Source organism: Nicotiana tabacum, chromosome 12 (assembly GCF_000715075.1).
Source record: "Nicotiana tabacum cultivar K326 chromosome 12, ASM71507v2, whole genome shotgun sequence".
In the NCBI taxonomy this organism is placed as follows: Eukaryota; Viridiplantae; Streptophyta; class Magnoliopsida; order Solanales; family Solanaceae; genus Nicotiana; species Nicotiana tabacum.
Genome location: NC_134091.1, coordinates 3,530,950 through 3,548,986, shown reverse-complemented (window position 1 = coordinate 3,548,986; position 18,037 = coordinate 3,530,950). Strand labels below are relative to the sequence as shown.

Below are 18,037 nucleotides of genomic sequence, written 5' to 3'. Positions count from 1 at the left end.
TGAAAAGTGATGTAATTAACTAAAAAAGGCAGTTCGATGCACAAAGTATCTCGGTTCATGCAGGATCCAACGAATGATCGCACCTAAGTGAGTATGATAAAGACAATCTATGTTGATGCAAGTATCAGTGGCCGATTCCATAACTCGAACCTGTAACTTATAGATTGCGCAACTCGCCGTCATATAACCAACCAATTAAACTAATAAAATTTTACGAACAACTTATAATAATACTCCAATGTTTTGCAATATTGAAGGTCTTATATATAAGACATGTTCATCCCTGTTGCTTAGCTAATATAGCACATACTAGTATAGCAATATACTTCAAGAAGTCAAACTTATTTAACTTTTTGATTTAAAATTTAAATGTAACAATAATTACTACTTTAATATATTTCATTATCATTAAGACTTTAAATAAATCAATATCTTCGTCGTCATATCCCATTAATCTACCAAGAAGCAAAAATCGTGAACATCGGCGATGCTAGCACTGAACTCAACATCAATCTTTGTGCCCCCACAAAACCCAAAACCCTTTTCTTTTAGTAGGGTTTCAAGCTTCATTTTCAGAGCATTTTCCAAGTTCCCCGGAGACTCAGATTCCGACGACTCACCGGGTGAAATTACCGGCCGGAGGTCCAATTACTCCGGCGTTAAGCTCGAAGAAACAGTAGATGTTAAAACTGGAAAGCTGAGACTAGATTCTTGGGTCAGCTCCCGTATCAACGGTATTAGCAGAGCTCGTGTTCAGTCCAGCATTCGCTCTGGCCTTGTTTCTGTCAATGGTCGCGTCACTGATAAGGTACCAGTATATTTTTGTTTATAAGAATAGGGGGTTCAGTTTTTGTGCTCTATTTCTTGTTTTATTTTGGGTAAAGATTGGATCTTTTGTAGGTTTCACATACGGTAAAAGGTGGGGATAAGGTTAATTGTACAATAGCTGATTTGAAGCCTTTAAGAGCTGAACCAGAGGATATACCATTGGATATAGTGTATGAAGATGACCATGTGCTTGTTGTTAACAAGCCTGCTCACATGGTGAGTTCTAGTATCATCTAGTTGTTTTTGGCTATGCATTTTTCTTTGATAGAACACTCACTTGCCCATTTAGTATGCACAGACAAAAACAACTCCTCAATCTCCAAGCAAGTTGGAATCGGCAATACGAATGCTCATTGACCGTATTGCTCCATTGAGCTAAGGATCATTTTCATATTGCTCCAGTTTAGCTCATCTGGGATTAATATTGCCCCCTCCGTTTCAATTTTTGTGAACTTATTTCCTTTTTAGTCCGTGCCAAAAAGAATGATCTCTTTCCATATTTGGAAACAATTTACCTTTATGCAATATTTTATAGTCACACAAAATATACGTGCCTCATTTTACACCACAAGTTCAAAAGTTTCTTATTTTTCTTAAACTCTGTCAAGTCAAACAGGTTCACATAAATTGAAACAGAGGGAGTATATAATTAAGCATGCACATTCAAAGACTGGACAAGAGCGGAATCACTTGTTTTATGGTGTCTAGTTTGATAATGCCGATTCTGCTCTACTGGTGTGCTGTTCGATTTGGGTGATTTTTCATTTGAGGCTATTTTATTTTTCTATCCATTTCTACAGCTGCAGTTCATTGATTGTTTAGATACTATATTGTTAGCCTGGAAAAGAAAGAAACTTGATACTTATAATTTGATGTAATAACTATTAAGAATGTTAGTACACATAAACTTATTCGTTCTTTCCTTTTTCCCTTAGCTCCAGTGGTGATTCAGATAGATTGCTAGAAGTATTATGCATGTTGGAACTGTTTGGTGACAGCTTAAGAAAGCTTAAGAGAAATTTTGTTTCAATATAGGTAGTCCATCCGGCGCCAGGAAATGCTACTGGAACGCTTGTAAGCGGAATCCTTCATCACTGCAGTCTTCCCACTGTTTCATTCCCGGGTGAGGAAGTTCTTTCTGATGTGGAGGATGATTCTCATGATGAGTTGAACTTGTTTTCCACCGATCAAAGTCCTTATGGTGTCGATTCTTCTGTTGTATGTGAGCCATCTGTTCGACCTGGAATTGTGCATAGGTTAGACAAAGGAACAAGTGGATTGCTTGTTGTAGCGAAGGTGATTCCTACTTCCAGGTTCTGAAGATGGGTAATTCGTGTAGATATCTCGCTTATATTTTGAGAAGTTTGTGCTTATGTTACTAGTCTAATTTGCTTATTTTAAATGTCGTTCCTGTTCTGCAGACTGAGCAGTCTCTTGCCAATCTAGCCGAGCAGTTTAAGAAACATACCATAAAAAGAGTCTATGTCAGCATTACTTGTGGAGTACCTACATCAGTTTCAGGACGCATTGATATCCCAATTGGCCGTGATTCAAATAACCGCATCCGTATGATTGCTATTCCTGGATCACATAAAGGTGGAAGAGCCCGTAATGCTGCCAGTAGGTGCTGAAAACTCTTTCATACTTTGTTTTCTTCGTCAAGTATCAATTAGTATTTGAAGCTAAATATATTTACTTTTTTTTTTGGTAACTAACTATTTTCATTAATCACCAATTGGGAAACTTTACAAAGTACAGCAAGCTACAACTCTGCTTGCTGAATCTAAAACTATAAACAAAGATCCTATTGTTATGTAACTACTCTTATCATACTCCTTGGCTATTACACCCAAGTCTAGACTTGCTCCTATCTATCACAGTTTGCTAGAAAGGCAGATGGGTAAGTATGCAACCAATCTTTACAGAAGCTCTCACATTACATACACAAGCAATTTCTCTAGCTAAACTATCCACCTTTTTTCCCACTTTTTCAAATATCCTAGAGTTCCTTTCAGTCCATATTACATATATAGTTTCTATGTGCACCTGCTTCACTAGGTGAGCTTTGGTAGATTTCCCTTTGACATTGTTGTGAAGCCACAGTTGCTGTTGATTGACATTAGCTCTCAGAGGTATTGGTCCTTGTAGCCATAAGATCAATCTTCCCCATAACTGTTGAGAGAAAGTGCACTCATGGAAGAGATGCTCACTTGTTTCTGTTGTGGTATGACATAGAACACTAGTCTGATCAATATTAAGTCCCCATTTTGCAAGTTTATCTATTGTATTAAGGTTCCCATGTAGTGATACCCATAGGGTAAATACAGCCTTGGGTCTAGCTGCATTATTGTACATGAAGTGCTTCCATTGTTACCTTAGAATGAGTTCCCAAGAGTTGCTTGTAACAGTGTCTGATCATGGAATGTTGTTTTTGTGGGGTGCCCAGTATATGACTAAAGTCTCCTCTTGCTTCCAGCAATTTCCTCACCATCCAACTAGCTTGTTGTGGGATTGGAATAGTGCTTACTTGTCTCTGCTTTATATAATAACTATGAATCCATCTAATCCACAATTTGTCTTGTTTCTGAGAGAGTTCCCAAAAGGTCTTTATCAGTGCACATTTGTTCCACAATCTCAGATTTGTTATATTCAACCCACCTGCTGCTTTTGGTAGGCACATTTTGTCCCATGATACCAAAGCCCTCTTGGTGATACTATTTGTTCCAGACCACACGTAACTTCTGCAATGTGCCTCAATTACTTTAGTGACCTTAACAAGTAATAGAAATGATTGAGACCAATAGGCTTGTATGTCAAAAAGAACTGATTTCACCAATTGGATCCGCCCTACATATGAAAGTTTCTTAGCAGTCCAAGAAGAGATCCTTGCAACAATTTTATCTATCAGTGGTTGCCATTGAATTAGGGTGAGTTTCTTGGATGACAGTGGAACCCCTAAATATTTAAAAGGAAGTTCTCCCTGTACATATCCCAGCTCTTGCAATATTTGTGATCTTATTGAGTTGTTGACTCCTCCAAAATAGACATTACTTTTGGCTAGATTTGCTTGCAAGCCAGAAGCTTTAGAGAATATTAAGAATCTTTCATGTAGCTTATGAATAGATCTTTTGTCACCTCTGACAAATAACAGTTAGTCATCTGCAAAACTTAGATGTGTGATCTTCAGTCTTGCACATTTTGGATGATATGCATGAAGCTTATCTTCTCCCAACTCATTCAGATTTCTACTTAGATATTCCATTACCACAGCAAACAAAAAAAGAAGAGATGGGATCCCTTTGTTTCAGACCTCTGGCAACATTGAAAGGTTCTGTTGGTTCTCCATTTATGACTATTGAGTAATGCACTGTCTGTACACACTCCATGATCCATTTTATGAATTTTCTTGGGAACTGTAAACCCTCCAGTACATGTTCAATGTAGATCCATTCGACTGAGTAATATGCCTTCTGAAGATCGACTTTGATCATGCACCTTGGTGATATATTCTTCCTATTGTAAGCTTTAATAAACTCGTGTGCAAGGATGATATTATCTGCAATTCTCCTACCTGGGATAAAACCTGCTTGTGCCTCACTAATAACAGTTGCAATAACTTTCTGTAGTCTTGCAGTTAAGACTTTAGATATAATCTTGTAAAGAACAGTGCAACATGCTATAGGCCTAAAATCTTTTATAGTAGCAGGATTAGGAGTCTTGGGGATTAAGGTAACTGAAGTACAGTTGATAGGCCTGAAAAGTTTACCATATTTGAAGAAGTGTAGGACAGCTTCAGTTACATCTTGTTTAATCACTGGCCATGCTTGCTTATAAAAATAAGCATTATATCCATCCACTCCTGTGCCTTATCATCAGCAATAGAACAAAGTCCTTCATAGATTTCCCGTGGGGTGACCTGTGCACATAATTCAATTTGTTGCTGATGATTTAAGACAGGCCCCTTCTTCATAATTTCCCTATTAACAGCTGATAGAGAGTATGCTGCTGTGCCCATCAGTGATATATTTACTTTTTCTCAATAAGTAATTGAAGCCAAGTTGCACAGCTATGTCCCTGCTCTTTTACCCCCCCCCCCCCCCGCCCCCCACAACCCCAGGAAAAAAAAAAACCAACCACACACTCACAATTACCCCCAAACACATTTGAACTCTTTGTGCAAAAGGTCTAGCTGCTTCTCTTTGAAATACATGCTGATTTGAGGTCTTTCAGCTATAAGTAAATCAAGTTATTTTCAGGTATAAAGTAATTGAAAAACTTGCTGGAGGTGGCTCCGCATTGGTTGAATGGAGGTTAGAAACTGGGCGCACTCATCAGGTACAATATTATATGGACTCTTAGTTACTCATGACAAGTGTCTTTCTTTGACCAAAACATCGATACTTCTTGTTATATTGGTATCTATTCAAGTCCTTTCTACCTGCACACTTTAAGATACATATAATTGGCAGGTAAGAGGTGTTATTGCCTTGTATTTTTTTTGAAGGGGCATATCTGTAGGTATAGTTTATTAAAGCAAACTAAGGGAAATTGAGCTTTATTAAAGCGGCCAACTTTTGAATCTACAATGTCACTATGTCTAGTGATGATATTAGTCTCACCTGATTCTAGTCCAAAGTAGCTCTATGTTGTATCCTCGAAAAGATGGGAGCTTTGTGGTTTGAGCTTTGTGCTTGATATGCATATTCTTTGCATTGTTAATAAAATAATTTAGTTATGAGAATAGAACTTGTAGATGCTGCTCCTTGTAAAAAGTCAGAAAACAATGTGTAGATGTTCTGCTTTCAGCATTATTTTCTAGTAGTATTTCTCTATTTCGAGATTCCCTCAGTAAATCTCAAGCTTGATTTTATGAAACAGATACGTGCTCATGCGAAGTACCTAGGTATACCTCTTTTGGGTGATGAGGTGTATGGAGGTACTAAGAACATGGCCCTTTCGCTTCTTCAGCCTAAAACACATCCAAGGTCTCATGGGAAACTTTCGCAGTTGATTTCTGGAATTGAAAGACCTTGCCTCCATGCTTTAACCCTTGGGTAAGCTGAATTATTATGTTGTCTCTATTCAGCATCGCTAACTATAGTAATATGTTACCGTTACTTACACGTGAGTCTGATTTGCAGATTTAGGCATCCATACACTGGCGAGAACATACACTTCACTCGGTTGCCTCCTGCTGATTTTGCTGAGGTTTTAAGCGAGCTTCGTGCCATTAGCACTGAAAAGGTAACTCATCTAAATTACTTAAATCCTCACTCTTATTCTGATCTTCATAACTAATATGTGGTGATATGACTACACTACTTTTCAGGTCTTATGACTTTGTCCGGTTTATAAATTTGATAGCATGACCATATGAAGGAGCAAGTTGTCTTTGGTGTTAATCAACCAAATGTCCTGATCGCTCAACCACAGTTTTGATAATGTAATATATACTCAGCTATCAAGAGTTATTCTTTTTTCTGGCTATAGCTGGATTCCTCTCCTATGATGTGAAGAGAGGATTTTGAACCATCACCAAAGGATCCCTTGCTTAAGGTCATTTCACGTGCTGTTCTGTAATTAAATTATGTTCATGTCTCGTCACACTAATGTTGATTACACTTTTCCCGAAATTACTGTCTTGCTTTATTATTTCCAAATTGCTTAGGTTATTCCAAGAGCAAATTGTTTTCTCTGCACGTCTTTATACTTTTTGATTACAGTACTTCGTTTAACAAAGTTGGACTCTTAAACCCCAGTGATTTAAAGAATTATGAAAAGACAAAGAGGTTATGTGTATATTTTAAAAAATATTGACACTAATAAATCAAACAATCTAGAAAACTAGCACCATACAATATATCACATAATTCCAGCTCTGAATCTCCCTTTCTAACACAGTTAGCCGCCAACTATTCTCACCCAACTACCCGTTTACATGAAACCATAAATAGGGATAATTCTTCAAAACTGTCAAGCCAATGACTCGCGTATATGCAGTATAAGCCTGGCATTATAAACATCTCATCAGAGGCGAACGACCAAGCCAGCCACCATTCTTCAACTTTTATAGGGTTGTAATCCATTGCTGCTTGTACCTCACCTAGAAGAAGCAATCTGAAATGCAAGAAAACATGTCATAACCACAGAGACAACGGATATTCCACGAAGAAAAGTTCCTTTCTATTATAACACTCTTTGCGAGGTCTAGCAGACGTGACTAAATTTAAGTTGGAAGAACATTGATTACTTCATCAACCATGAATACAATGTCCATTCTGAGTATTAGCAATCAGATCCGTTCAAAGTGACGGATCACCACAGCTTAAAATTATCAAATGTATAATAATCAGCATGCATAAAGAGACATCACTAAGAATTATCCCAATAGATGTGTCCACCAGGTTCCACAAAAAGTAGTGTGACGGGCAACGAGTTTATGCTTTTGGAAAAGGAGTAATAAGCTAAAACCTAAAGAGGGTATACATAGGATTAACTAATTATGATAAGAGGCTTTTGCTAAACAACCATCTGAGCAATAGAAGGGGCAACATTTTCATCTGGCCATATAATTGAAGAAGCCACTTATTGCACATCGGAATTCCACCTCCAGGTTTCATTAACCAAATCTTTCTAGAAGTAGCCGTTGATGGGATTTGTCAAACAAAGAATGAGATGATTATTCTTTGAAAATGGTAACCAGCTCAAAATCTTTTGATTCTTACCAAACGGTGAGTTCGATAACAAGTACAGATTCTTTCACTTCATTCGCTACTCGAATGTTAACTAGCTGCTCAATCTGAAAGGATTGATAACTTTGGCAGCTACATTTTGCTTCCATTTGGACATAGAATAAATTATATTCATCCTAGGTGTAAAGTACAGAGACGAGAGAAATCTCTCTTATGTTGTATTCAAGAAATAACAAGTATATATACAAGTACATAGAGCCTTAACTATGGAAAGAATCAAAAAGAAAATCCTATAAATCTGCTGTGAATCCCTATAATTATGCTAACTATGTATATTACATAAGATTATGTCTACATTCAGATTATGTGTATATTCATTATCTAACACTCCCCCTCAAGCTGGAGCATAGATATTGATCATGCCCAGCTTGTTACAAAGGTAATCAACTCGAATTCCATTCAACGCCTTTGTGAACAAATCAGCCGGTTGCTCTCCTGTCTTCACGTAGCCAGTGGAGATCAAGTTCTCCTGAATCTTCTCACGAATAAAATGGCAGTCAACCTCAATATGCTTAGTTCTTTCATGATACACCGGATTTGACGCAATATGGAGGGCAACTTGATTGTCACACCAAAGTTTTGCTGTATTGGATGCTCTAACCCAATTTCAGTCAACAGATGATGTATCCACATAATCTCACATGTAGACTGTGACATAGCTCTATACTCGGATTCTGCACTAGATCAAGATACAACACTTTGCTTCTTACTCCTCCATGATACCAAGTTTCCTCCAACAAAGACACAATAACCTGTAGTAGATCTTCTATCAATTTTCGATCCAGCCCAGTCAGCATCTGCAAAACACTCAATACGAGTATGATTGTGATTGCTATATAATATGCCAAGTCCAGGAGCTCCTTTCAAGTAACACAAAATCTGTTCCAAAGCTGCCCAATGTTTGACCGTTGGTGCAGACATGAACTGGCTAACAACACTTACCGCAAAAGTAATATCTGGACGAGTCACAATAAGGTAGTTTAATTTCCCAACTAACCTCCTGTATCTCTCTGGATCGTCAAAAGGATCACCACCATCTTTCATAAGATACACATTAGGAACCATTGGAGTACTGCAAGGTTTAGCTGTCAACTTTCCAGTTTCTGCAAGCAAGTCAAGAATGTACTTTCTCTGAGACAAAAGAATTCCCTTCTTGCTTCTATTTACTTCTACTCCCAAAAAGTATTTCAACTGGCCCAAGTCCTTTGTATGAAACCTAGTATGCAGAAAAGACTTGAGGGAAGAAATCCCAGCATAGTCACTTCCTATGATAACAATATCATCAACATATACAACGAGGAGAATAGTGTCAGCTACTGATTTCCGATAGAAGACTAAGTGATCGCACTTACTCATTTTCAACCCAAACTCCTGAACTTGCCAAACCGAGCTCGTGGACTCTGCTTCAAGCCATACAAAGACTTCTTCAAATGACAGACTTTCCCATACTCCCCCTGAGCAACAAAACCGGGTGGTTTCTTCATATACACTTCCTCCTGAAGATCACCATGAAGGAACGCATTCTTGATATATCCAACTGATGTAAAGGCCAATTCTCGGACGCAGCTAGAGAAATAAATAAGCGGACAGAAGTGAGTTTGGCAACCGGGGAGAAGGTGTCAGAATAATCCACCCCATAAGTCTGAGCATACCCTTTCGCCACAAGTCTGGCCTTAAGTCTTGCCACAGAACCATCTGGATTAACTTTAACGGTAAAGACCCACTTGCATCCCACTGGTTCTTTCCCTTTGGTAAATCTACCAAATCCCATGTGTGGTTGTCCTCTAAAGCATGTATTTCCTCAAGCATTGCATCAGACCATCCGGGATGATTCAAAGCCTCCTTCACTGTTTTGGGTACGGAGATGGAGTCTAGAGAAGCAATCATAGATCTAGACGTATAGGATAAGTGGTCATAGGAAACAAAGTTAGCAACAGAATATGTCGATTTGCAACTACGTGTACCTTTGCGAAAAGCAATAGGAAGATCAAGGTTATCTGGAGGATCAAGCAAAGAAGAATCAGATGATGCAAGAACTAGTGCGGGACGTGTATCATTTGTCTATCGCCTCCACGAATAAACTTGAGCAATTGGAGGTCTTGCTGGAGCAGGTACTGAAGGCATAACAGTCGATTGGTGCTCAATAGAAGAACTAGGAGATCGAAGAGTATCATCTAATTGTTCTGTCAAAGTACAGGTAACCTGATATACTAGCCACTCATCTTCCTCCCCCCGGCTTGTATAAATGGGAGGTGCATAGAAGAATGGTGTAGTCTCTGAAAATACCACATCAGTTGACACTAAATATTTGCCAAGCTCAGTAGAATAACATCGATACCCCTTCTGAAGGCGAGAATAGCCCAGGAAAACACACTTCACAGCCTTGGGATCCAACTTGGTAAGAGATGATCAAACATCTCGAACATAACATGTGCTTCCAAACACCTTAGGTTCCACCGGAAATAATGACTTACTCGGAAAAAGAACACTATAAGGCACATTACCATCGAGTACACTAGATGGCATGCGATTAATCAAAAAACAAGCCGTAGAAACCGCATCAGCCCATAACTGTTTAGGAACCTTCATTTGGAACAAAAGTGCTCGAGCTGTCTCAAGTAGATGCCGATTCTTCCTCTCAGCAACTCCATTTTGAGAGGGTGTATCAACACATGAAGACTGATGTAATATACCATATTGTCTCATGTAGGACTGAAATAACTCTGACATGTATTCTTTAGCGTTATCACTCCTCAAAGTATGTACTGAAGCATTGAATTGAGTTTTGACTTCAGCACAAAAGGCAGAAAAATGAGTAAACACTTCAGAGCGGCTCTTCATAAAGTAAATCCAAGTCATTCGAGAAAAATCATCTATAAAAGTGACAAAATACTTATGCCCAGTTTTAGAAACAACCGGACATGGTCCCCAAACATTAGAATGGACCGACTCAAAAGCTGACTCAGCTCGCGTATTAACTCTTGGACTTAACGAGATGCGATGGTGTTTTGCAAATCGACCTGACTCACAATCCAATGATGAAATATTCTGAAATTGAGAACAGAACTTCTTTAACAAAGGCAAAGAGGGATGTCCAAGTCGACAATGTGCTTCAAAAGGAGATACGATACTAGAGCATGCAACAGACCGTGGCTCCCATTCATCAAGAATGTACAGATCACCAAATATATATCCTTTACCAATAACCTGCATCGTCTTAAGATCTAAAAACAAACAATGATTGGGAAAGAATGCAACACAACAATTAAGGTCTTTGGTAATTTTACTAACAGAAATCAAGTTAAAGGCCAAGTTTGGTAGACTTAATACGGATGGCAGGGTAATAGAGGAAGTTGGTTTAACAGTCCCAGATCCAACACTGCTACAAGTTGATCCATCCGCTATAGTAACCGGAAAGGGTGCTTTATGTGAGCGAAAGCTAGAAAAAATATTTGGATTACCTGTCATGTGATTTGTAGCACCAGAATCGATCACCCATTTATTGGAAGAGGTGATAAGACATGTTTTATCTGACCCAGCAAAGGCAGTAACTGAAGAAGATTCCTTAACTGATTTATGATATTGAAGGAATTTTAGAAACTCATCCGAAACCAAGATTGTTGGACTAGGAGTTGTTGCATTATTATTCTTTACCATCATTTTTTTTTCTTTCAATAACAAACTGATTAAACTAACAGAGGTCCCTGAAGCTAAAAGATACTCAAACAGATCCTGGTAGATACGAAATCAACAATCTATTGAACAAGATTCAACTTTAATAATCCACTCAACCAAATCAAAGAACCAAACGAATTTGTCCCCAACTCAAACAAAATTAGAGACCAACAAAGTTTCTGATAAGGAAAGACCCAACAGACAATATCAAGTCACTAATCAATCACCACACTGAGTCAAAATTAAAGATGCAAGCTTCTCACATAGGCAGCCTCCAAGAAAAATACCACAGAATTAAAGAAATCAAATAACCAATAAACCAAACTCAAATCTGACCAAACAAAGTGAGAATAAGATCTGGTCTGAGGTTGTTCTTTGCCAAAATGTGGTTCTATGATCAGAGAACCACCACAAGTCAACTGGAAATGTCAAAAAGACCTCAGATTAGCTTCCGGCTCCGGCAGCGGATTCGACTCAACTCCTATACCATGTAAAATATAGAGACAATAGAGAAATCTCTCTTATGTTGTATTCAAGAAATAACAAGTATATACAAGTACATAGAGCCTTAACTATGGAAAGAATCAAAAAAGAAATCCTATAAATCTGCTGAGAATCCCTATAATTATGCTAGCTATGTATATTACATAAGATTATGTCTACACTCAGATTATGTCTACATTCATTATCTAACACTAGGAAAGTCATATATTTGGGTAATAGTCGAGATGAGGAGCTGACTCTTTCTAGAAAAAAACTTCGAATAAACCAACCTCTGAGACTCGAACCTCTTGCCTTCATTTGTTGAAAGTGATGTAACGAGGCTTCCAAGTTAAGGAGAATTAGGTTAGGATGTTACAATCCAAATCCGGAAGGCCTAACACAGCCATGATTCATACAAAATCCAAATATTTCTTCGCTGAATGCCTAGACAAAGATGGTAGTCATCTAACTACACCGAAACTAGTTAAAGGTCTTTAGCCATGGTTTTTCTCCAGATATTCCTTATGCATAGAACTTGAGATTTGAAACACTGTGACACTAGCATGAGGGCTGAACTGTCTCACAAGCCGATTTCTTTGCTTTGCTACCTTGGAGGAATTGGCAGAAATCTTAGAGTGTGTGCTAGGAGTCACTTGTAACAAGTGCTACAGGTCGACGATTAGGACTCTCTTGAACATTAACAACTTGCTCATATGGATAACAATTTTTTCAACATATTCGAGATCATGTTCTAATCAACACTTACCATATATCAAGAGAAAGATTTGGTGGCCAGGAATCTTAAGCTTGATATATGAGAATAATTTCCAAAAACATGAAGATACCTTTTTGAAAGAGAATTATAGCTTGTATTCACCGACATGCATCCACTTGGTAGACGACCATTTGTTCCCTTTAATCACAGGGCAACCACCTGGAATAAAGTTGTTAAGTTGCGCAGATAAAAGCTGTTAGAAAACCAAAATAAATTACCCCTCAAGGAATACTTAACTTCCATAATACATTCCATAACCAGTAGACTCCTTTGAGAAATTAAAGGAACAAATAAAAAACGCAAAACACTGACACAAGTTTCTATAGAAATCACAAAATATGATAAATCATGAACAAGGAAAATAATAACTGTATATGATAACTTATTCTTCAAGGCCAAAACCTTAGCAACATGACAAATTGATGTTGGATCTTGATATTCTACAAGAAGCACGACCACTTCAGTATGCAATTTCCAATATGTTCAGCTCTGTTACACAAACTACTACACTGCTGGATAAAATAGTCTTGACAATTATTTTGTTCTCATGATTAGTACTAACATATTCTAGCAAATAACTAGAGAAATGTCCCACACCACTGCCCAAGACAAGCAGAAACTGACCCAATTAACCTGTTTGCTACACGTAAACTTGCATCTTTTTCTTATAAGAGTTCTCATGGGGAAGGAAGGAAAGGGAAACAATTACATTAAAGAGTTTAAAGGTGTTAGTAATGGAATATTAAGGAGAAAACAATGTACCATGCAAACTTGACGGATCTAAAGAAGCATCAGGTCGCATGCTCCAGAAAAGCAAAGCATCACCCCTCTTTGGTTTGACGGAGAGGCCCCTTTTGGCACATTCTGACAGCTCGTTCCACCCAGGACTGGAGCTGAAGTTTCCTTTTGCTGCTGGGAAAACAGTCTCACCCCCTTCTTCTACATCTGATCTGCATATGCCCCAAAGAAATAAATAAAACAATCAATCACTGCATATTCAATATGCATATAACTTAGCAAAAATTCAGAACTTCCACCATATCTATTACATAATTATTGAGGAATTATAAATCTTACAGATACATGAGAAGAGTAGCTATACGTTGACCCCCATTTTTGGTGTTGAATTCATCAAGAAAGTAGTCAAAATGAGGCTCATACTTCTGTCCAACTTCATAGTGTAAAACTTGTAGCCCTTCTCCATGTTCTGTAAACAAGATTATCTAAATCAGGGAATTCACAAGGGAAGCAAACTATTATCACGACCATAACCAAGGACGGATGCACGTTTGCGTAGAAGCAATTTTCTTTTTCCATAAATAAACATTAGTGACTCTTAACAAATAAGAATAAAATCACAGATCTCGTGTTATTTTGTGCTTTGAAGAGGAAAACCAAACTAGTAAGATCATATTTCGAAGAGCAAGCAAAAGAACAACCTAAAACTTCTCTAGCAGGACACTGTACTTTCTAAGTTCTGCAATTAATATGAATAAAATGGAACCTTAATATCCTAAATCTCCCTTGAGGTAAGCTTAACTATTTAAACCTTCAAATTACAACAACAACAACAACAACGACCCAGTATTATCCCACAAGTGGGGTCTGGGGAGGGTAATATGTATGCAGACCTTACCCCTACCCCGAAGGGTAGAGAGACTGTTTCCAGGAGACCCTCAGCTCAAAAAGGTAATAGGAGCCGATATATTAGTACCATAAAAATGCATAAAAATGCATAATAAACCTTCAAATTAAAGTAATTGAAAATCTTGAAAAACTAAACCGCAAGGATAACTACTTAAGATAATTTTAGGTTTAGAAATTACTTTTTAAAAGTTTTAGGAATACAACCATTGCGTCTTATAAAAGAAAAAAAAAAAGTACTTTATCAGAGTATGTTCCCATATATAATTTTCTAACAAGAACTTATGGATGAGAATGACAACAAAGAGTTGATACACTATGATTTTTGCATGGATTTAGTCCAGTCCTCTTACCTACAGGAATGAAAGTATAATCTGCTATCCTCTTCTCAATATTTCTGATAACTTTATCTCGTCCCCTCCTCAAAAACATTCCTGAACTTGTACGAACCCTGTTACATAATACTGTTACAACATCGATTCAATAGAAAAGGATATTCCCTCATCCATCCTATTTTAAATGACACTATTTAACACAAATTCAAAAATTTTGACTTGTGTATTTTTTAGTAGTGGAAAAAAGTAAGTAGCTGTTGAAATTTTAATTTGTTAAGAACTGAAGAATATAGTCCTTAGACCAAGCTACAAAAGAAAAATAAATAAAAGAAGAAAAAACTCATAATTTCTCGTTGTGGCTTAACTGGCCAGTTAATAAAAGTACAGAAGTTAGCAGTACAAACCTGCTATCTTTACTCTGACCGGTCTTGCTATCAACAACTGTTGACTTCACCATGTGAGGTTTAGCTTGATTTATCAAGTATTCACATTCTTCCTTGGACTGTTGAAATGCAAACCACATGGTCAAAATAAAACTTGTCCATTTAACAATGTCTTAGCGAATCGCAAAAGAATGATGCACGTTATAATCAAATAATCTACGAGCAACTTTGTGAAATATAAATTGAGAAAATAGGCAGAAACACTGCCGAACACCTTCACTCCCCTCCGTTTTTTTAGGAAAATAGGAAACATGTAGAGGAAAAGAGGCATATGTAGGGGTGTGCATTCGATTTATCAATTCGATTTTGACTCTTATCGATAATTACTTATCGATTATCGATTTGTACATATGCTAATCCTTATCGTTTCAATAAGGTTTCGATTTCGATTTATCGATTTTTGGGGCTTATCGATTCAGTTATAAGAAAATTTGCGGGATTCCACGGAAAGTATATCGCTATAAACACGCCTAACTAATATGGACAAAAAGAAGCTAAAATAAGACGAACACCGTTTATAACACAAAAATTGTGTCAACAAGCACATGCAACGAGACTAAAGTAAGGATCAAATGTATGCCAACTAAAACCTGCGGATGCTTGAAATTGTAACAAAGGCACGGAGAGAGAGAGGGAGAAACGTACTATTGAAGTCGCCGGAGTACGCCAGAGTACGCCGGAGTCCGCCGGAGTTCACTTTCTCTGCTGGGTTTGCAGTTCGCGGGAGAGAGGGAGAAAGGTAAAAGCGGCGCTGAAGAATGGGTAGAGGAAATAATAGGGTTAGGGACTTAGGGTAAAGGAAAGGGTATTGTAGAATAAGGGTATATTTGTCTTTTTAGCCTATCTTATCGGTTTATCGATAATCCGATAACCGGAGAGGACAAAATCGAAATCGAAATCGATAACTCGATAAGGAAAATTTCGAAATCGAAATCGATAAATTGATAATCCGATATCGATAAACCGATAACAAATAATCGATTCGATTTATCGATAAGCTGATTCGAATGCACACCCCTAGGCATATGTAGAAGTGCATACAAAGCACAAATTACTGATAAAAATCAATCAATCAAGTAATCAACTTCCTCACAGCCTCCAATTAGTTGGGTCGATTATATGAATACTCTGGAACCATTGTGCTTTATTTAAGTCCATTATATTCTAAAACAAAATAACTTACCTTTAATGCAAATTAGTGGTTCTAGAAAACTAAATGCTTTTTACTCTCACCTTAAATGAGCATACAAGTCTCCAGTCAAACACCAGAACTAATGTAATGTAACAACAAAACTAAGCCTTACCCTCACCTATATTGATCTTTGCATCCACTGTGTTCTGCTCGTAGCTAATGATTCAGTAGACAAGAATCAATTAAATGAAAAAAATCTAGCCAAAACTAGCTAAGATTATGGTCAATTAAAAAAAAATGCTAAAACTGAGAGCCTCACCAAGAAATTGTGGTAAATAAAAGCACGGGGCTCCCAAGATAGAATCTCCGTCCATTGATCCCCTCTTTTCCCCAGTCCATCGCCTTCCCCTCTGCAAAATAAATCTCTTTTCAGAAATACACTCCAACAGTTAAAACATACTCCATTTTGTTCATCATATATTTCATGAATTTAAGTTCTATGCACTGACGGTATTAAAAACATTTATACAATCAGGTAACTTACTAGGTGTTATTAGTTATTACAAGTAAATCTCTTGATAGCATTAATTGGTAACGTGGAAAAAAATTGTAACTAACCCACTATCACATGTTAAATTTCCTTCACATTATAAAAAATGAATTCTTTGCACAGTCTGTGTATACAACTTAAATCCTTATTTGAGTTTAATTTCTATGCAATTACAGTGTTAAAAAAATCACATAATCAGGTAACTTATTAGGTAATTACAAGTAAATCTCTAGATAAAGATTAATTAGTAATATGATAAAAATGGTAACTCATCCTCTGTCACAAGTTAAAATTCATTGACATGACAAAAAAAAAAAAAAAAAAAAAAAAAACACAACACTTTACAGTGCTTATGATTTAAATCCTTATGTTGTCTTTATACTTCTGTTTTTTTCATGGCTAAATCTCAATTGATCGGCAGCAACAGTTAACAGATACGTACATATCTAAAGAGAGGCGCTTGAACTTGATGTGATCATGAGCAGAGGACGGCTCATCATCGGAACCGACCGGCAGATTAAAAATGCCGAGAGCGAGAAGCATTAGAAGTACAACTGTTAGCATTAAGAGCATCGAAAGTACTAAAACTACCGTTGATGATCTCTTTCCTTGATTCCGATTTAGCCTCCCCTTTGCCATTGCTTCACCGATATCGTTTCAAAAACCCTAGATTGATCAGTTAATTTAGCACTCGTTTACAAAATTGAAAAATAATTTCCGGCAATGGAAGCTGATTTTCCGGTAATACTTCGTCGCCCGGAAACTTGAGGTAGAGTGCCTGAGAACTGAGAAGATTGTGTAAAAGTCTTATTAAACGGTGAATTGAAATTTGAAAGAGGAATTTATATTTATAGTAATTTCAGATTATGCTGGAGGAAGGTGGGTGGGAAGTGGAGAAAAACTAAAAATAACGGTATACATAAAATGACAAATTAGTCCTTATTGTTGTTTTTCTAAGATAACCTGATTTGGGGCCAGTATTGGCATTTTGATTCAAAAGGGAGAAATAGCCCCAGGTTTTCGAAATGGAGCACACTGAATCTAGTTCTCTTTCTTTTTGTTTGCTTTATTCTTTCTTTCATTATATTTTGTCTGTTTTATTTTCCTTCTTACAAAACGAGACTGGTTCTTATAATATTTGTCAATGAAATAGATGACTTTAGACATAAAGTACTAGAAATTCCATTTACCAAAGTAGATGTTGGATTAAGGGGTAGAATTTATTATTAGGATTGTAAAAATTGTGAGATCCAATTCTAAAGCAAGACGTTGGACGCTTGGTGAAGACGGAAAAATGGTACACGGGCCTACACGAAACTTCTCTAGTAGTTTAAGGGTCTCAGCTATATGGCCTTTTAAGGTAGCTCAGTGCACTAAGGTCCTGCTATGCACAGGGTTCGGGGAAGGACCGGACCACAAA

At 37.3% G+C, this 18,037-nt stretch overlaps 2 protein-coding genes across 3 annotated transcripts; one reads left to right on the top strand and one right to left on the bottom strand.

The window, feature by feature from the left end:
- The first annotated feature begins 292 nt into the window (after positions 1-292).
- On the top strand, positions 293-6,461 carry LOC107811616 (RNA pseudouridine synthase 2, chloroplastic). Its single transcript, XM_016636585.2, has 8 exons — positions 293-808; positions 901-1,044; positions 1,864-2,124; positions 2,250-2,452; positions 5,085-5,163; positions 5,707-5,882; positions 5,970-6,072; positions 6,158-6,461. The coding sequence occupies exons 1-8, from the start codon at positions 488-490 to the stop codon at positions 6,164-6,166; spliced, it is 1,296 nt and encodes a 431-aa protein (XP_016492071.1). The 5' UTR covers positions 293-487; the 3' UTR covers positions 6,167-6,461.
- Positions 6,462-6,604: 143 nt separating this feature from the next.
- On the bottom strand, positions 6,605-17,436 carry LOC107786638 (putative prolyl 4-hydroxylase 3). 2 transcript variants are annotated; one of them, XM_075226046.1, is made up of 8 exons: positions 17,060-17,436; positions 16,387-16,477; positions 14,897-14,994; positions 14,511-14,608; positions 13,591-13,720; positions 13,276-13,463; positions 12,584-12,672; positions 6,605-6,945 (listed from the first exon to the last, which is right to left on the bottom strand). In XM_075226046.1, the coding sequence occupies exons 1-7, from the start codon at positions 17,254-17,256 to the stop codon at positions 12,599-12,601; spliced, it is 876 nt and encodes a 291-aa protein (XP_075082147.1). In that variant the 5' UTR covers positions 17,257-17,436; the 3' UTR covers positions 6,605-6,945; positions 12,584-12,598. The 2 variants fall into 2 exon arrangements, with proteins under 2 accessions (XP_075082147.1, XP_016463641.1); XM_016608155.2 differs by lacking the exon at positions 6,605-6,945 and adding an exon at positions 11,626-11,736.
- Between the last annotated feature and the right edge of the window lie 601 nt (positions 17,437-18,037).

Excerpts from the sequence above, each read along its gene's own strand:
- LOC107786638 (XM_075226046.1), bottom strand. The coding sequence starts at position 17,256 with ATGGCAAAGGGGAGGCTAAATCGGAATCAAGGAAAGAGATCATCAACG. Across the intron at positions 16,478-17,059 it reads AAGCGCCTCTCTTTAGATAT|AGGGGAAGGCGATGGACTGG; the intron begins GTACGTATCTGT and ends TTTATTTTGCAG. Across the intron at positions 13,464-13,590 it reads GCTACTCTTCTCATGTATCT|ATCAGATGTAGAAGAAGGGG; the intron begins GTAAGATTTATA and ends GGGCATATGCAG.
- LOC107811616 (XM_016636585.2), top strand. The coding sequence starts at position 488 with ATGCTAGCACTGAACTCAACATCAATCTTTGTGCCCCCACAAAACCCA. Across the intron at positions 809-900 it reads ATGGTCGCGTCACTGATAAG|GTTTCACATACGGTAAAAGG; the intron begins GTACCAGTATAT and ends GATCTTTTGTAG. Across the intron at positions 5,164-5,706 it reads AAACTGGGCGCACTCATCAG|ATACGTGCTCATGCGAAGTA; the intron begins GTACAATATTAT and ends TTTATGAAACAG.